Below are 3,865 nucleotides of genomic sequence, written 5' to 3'. Positions count from 1 at the left end.
TACACACAAAAAAATACAGGCAAGGTCGCCATTGAAGCAGGTTAACGTCGACTTGCGCACAAAAGAACATGGGTTCGAAAGAATAATTAGCTAAATGTTTCAGCATTTCATTTCCAACAATAATGTTGCTACTGTGAACTAGATTTTCTGTACCTTGGATTGCATTCTGACAATTTACCCTTACATCCGTTCTCTCCCCTGTGAGTTGATTATCGGGCACAAGGATGTTCTCCGTGATGGTAACAATATTCAACCGTGAACATTGACGTCATATTTACGACTCTCAGTATATTACCTGTCATTTCGCACTTACTTGGGTTGAAGATGATCTCCTATTCTCCAAGGTGAGTATTCATAACTCAGTACTACAAAAACACAACCTCCATCTGTAATCCTTTCGAAAAGCATCTTCAGACTCCCAGTTTTGCAATCCAAATTTTGACTAGAAATAAGTGTTGGCCGATGTTGTATCATAAAGTTGACGCAGTGCTTTCTACAACAATAGAGCTTCTATGAAAACATGACAAAAAATATGGCTTCTGGAGGTTGTACAGTGAAGCACATTGCAGAGGTGAGGCAAACGTTCACTTTGTCGATGTTGATCCGCCTGTGATTGAAGTTTTTATTTGTTCTTGTTGCTTTAGTCTCAAGAACTGCGTCACAGGAAAATACTTGTAGGTTCACCTTGATTTTAGTGCTCTGCAGTGCAAGGCCAATTTATCTGTGTTTGTGGCTTTAGTTTACAAATTTACGTTGTTTAAAGCTTCTCATACATTCGCCCATCGTTCTTGGAAAAACATGTAAAATCGGACGAAACCTCGTCTAAACTCAAACGATGTTCTTATGTCTTGCGCAGAGCGTCGCCCTCGTTCTCTGTGCCGCCCTGGCCAGTGCTATGGCTGGCGGAGTGCTTGGCGGATATGGCCTCGGCTACGGTCTTGGAGGCTACGGACTTGGTTATGGCGGCTACGGACTTGGTTATGGCGGCTACGGTCTAGGATATGGCGGTGGATACGGCTTGAGCGGGGTCGGTGTCGGTAGCAGCGTTGCTCTCCTGAGCGGAGGACCGGCGTTCGCCAAGGCCGTGGCTGGACCGGCCTTCCTGGTGAGGACAGTGCACCACGTCAACAAGGTCAGCGGCGGGGGAGCCCTCCTCGCCCACTCTGGTCTCGGAGGAGGTGGATATGGAGCTGGCTACGGGGGCCTCGGCTACGGAGGCCTCGGCTACGGTGGTCTCGGATACGGCGGTTATGGTGGATACGGATACGGTGGCTACGGCTACAAGGGCTGATTACGATACATTTGCTCGCTACCCATTTTCTAGGGTATTTGCGTAAAGGTGTCCTAAACTACAAACGCTGTTTTTCTCCCTGCGGTAAATTCATGACCACAAGTTGCCCAAATATGAATTGTTTATAAAGCGTGTCATGCAAGGACTGGTTACGCAACGATGACGTGGCTTGTACTAATGATACTAATTCACTTGAAGCAGTGTTTGCAACAACTTCGGCGTCGTTTGTGATTATTGCTAATGCGCTAAAAGATGGCGAGTGCTTACGCTACATGAAATATTATTCGAACACATCCCATGGTAGTTACAGCGAGTGATGAGAAAAAAATATTATCATCGCATAAAAAGCGCCTATTAAAGTGGACACCCAATAGACGGCGTTATTATTGAGTATTCTTTTTTTCACTCATTTACACAAACTATACCATGGTTATTGCAAGGCTATGGATGAAAATCTAAAAGCATAAGCGTTAAGCAGAAAAATTATGACCTTCGACATGCTGTTGTACAGTGCTTTTATGAGTTGAAATAAATGTCCGTCCTACTTCAATTACTGACCATGTCTCGTGATTTGAAGGCTTTCAATCTCTAGGACTTGAGCGCAGAAGCTTTGTTACGGTTCTATGGAATAGAAATACTGAACGCTGGCAATTACCTTCGCCAGAAGAAGAAACATAGACTACACAGGGAACTATAACGCAAAAAAATAATAGAAGTGTGTGTAATCAATGCTTTCTGAAAATAATAACAAATAAAAGTTGCACGCTTTCTCGAGACAAAACAAACAACATACATAGAACAGAGGGGAATAAGTCTCTGAGGAATGAGTACAGCCTTACATTTTTGTTTATTTACATTAACCCTAAGGGCCTTCATGAGACGGTATTACATAGGGTGGGGGGGCATAAACATAAAATATACACAAGAAACAAAACTACATAAAATAAACACCCACGCACAAGGAACATAAAATAAATATATATGAACAAGGGGTATATGGACTAAGTCATCAAAACACAAGAACTTTTTACATATGTCAATGTGCTGATATAACAGTAAGTAATAACTATTTTGCTACCACTAACGGTTTTCTTGCAACAAGGTTTGGAAAGATTATAAGTTAACTTCAGTAGCTATGCGTGATGGTAGGTTATTCTATTCTATTATTGTGCGAGGAATAAATGATTTTTGCGCAGAGCGATGAGCGGAACCTTACGCGTTTTACTTTGTCAGCGCGGTCACGGCGCGGGAAGACTGCAGGGGGTGGTGAAAATAAGTCATCGTGCAGCGTAGAATAGTAATGAAGTTTATCAAATAAGGTTAGGCGAGCAAACTCGCGTCGACGTGATAGTCACTCCAACTGGGCACGTCGGTTTAACGATGTGACGCTTGTGAAGCGTGAAAAATCATAGAAAATGAAGTGAACAGCACGGTTTTGCAGAGATTCAGTGTTGTTGAATATGTATGCTTTATTGGGATCCCATATGGCAGAAGCATAGTCACTTTTGGGGCGGATCAGCGTGATGTAAGCAAGTTTTTTTTAGTGTGAAGGTGCGTGCTTGAAGTTACGCTAAAGAAGACCGAGTGCTCGGTTAGCTGATGCTAAGACGATGTTATTATGGTAATGCCAAGTTAGGTCACACAGAAGATGAAGGCCGAGATACTCATAGGTTGGCGCAAGCTCTACGCTAGCATTATTGAGAAAGTAGGCTGTAGGAAGTCGAGTGGAATGGATGGTAAATGATTAAGTTTGGTTTCAACGTATTTAAAGACATTAAACATAAAGACATCAGAGAAATAAAGAAAAAGAGACATAAAGATAAAAGTATGTAACAGCTGTGTCTTACTTGTACTCACGTACAGGGCAGGAACCTGGAGGGTTACGAAAAGGGTTCTACTTTAGTTGAGGACGACGCAACGAGCTATAGAAAGAAGAATGATATGCGTAACATTAAAGGATAGGAAAAGAACAGATTGGGTGAGGGAACAAACGCGAGTTGAATGAATGAATGAATGTTTGATGCTTAATAGCCCAAGGGCCAAGTATGGCCAAAGAGCGCCATGTCTGTGCTAATGAGTTTGCAGTGTAATTACGATTTATATGAAGTTGACGTGACGTGGCTGTAAAGGGGCCTTAAAAACAGTCGCTCTATAGTGAGTATAATCTGTATAATAAGAATATGGCGATGATATATGACGTTTACTATGAACATTAAAATCCATTTCAAAAGAATGATACGACGTGTAAAATATATCAGGTTATAAGATTGGCTAGAGCACTACTGCCTCCATAGAGTCCTTGAAACACAAGGGCCTGGAGGCATGTGCTACGCAAAACAATTATCGTAGCGGCATCCTCGGGAACGAAGACGATCTACGAAGTTAGTGGGCTTATAACATGTAGGACAAGATCATTTAAGAAGTTGAGGAGTGCCTTGGTGTTAAAAAGCGGTTCCTTACCAAGAAACATTGCCGGGTGTAGAGGGATGTAATAGTGGTATGCAAGCGGAAAATCTTTCTTTCTCTCCGTTTCCCCTTCCCTACACTCCAGGGGCACATGAGGAACAGTCAGCC

At 42.5% G+C, this 3,865-nt stretch overlaps 1 protein-coding gene across 1 annotated transcript; it reads left to right on the top strand.

Moving 5' to 3' along the window:
- Positions 1-882: 882 nt before the first annotated feature.
- Positions 883-1,650, top strand: LOC142574381 (uncharacterized). Its single transcript, XM_075683478.1, has one exon. It carries the CDS (start codon positions 896-898, stop codon positions 1,289-1,291), a length of 396 nt encoding a protein of 131 aa, XP_075539593.1. The 5' UTR covers positions 883-895; the 3' UTR covers positions 1,292-1,650.
- Positions 1,651-3,865: the final 2,215 nt, after the last annotated feature.

The sequence above is a fragment of the Dermacentor variabilis genome, chromosome 3, assembly GCF_050947875.1.
Source record: "Dermacentor variabilis isolate Ectoservices chromosome 3, ASM5094787v1, whole genome shotgun sequence".
Classification (NCBI taxonomy): Eukaryota; Metazoa; Arthropoda; class Arachnida; order Ixodida; family Ixodidae; genus Dermacentor; species Dermacentor variabilis.
Note: the sequence above shows the minus strand (reverse complement) of the source record. Positions and strands in the feature narration are given on the sequence as shown.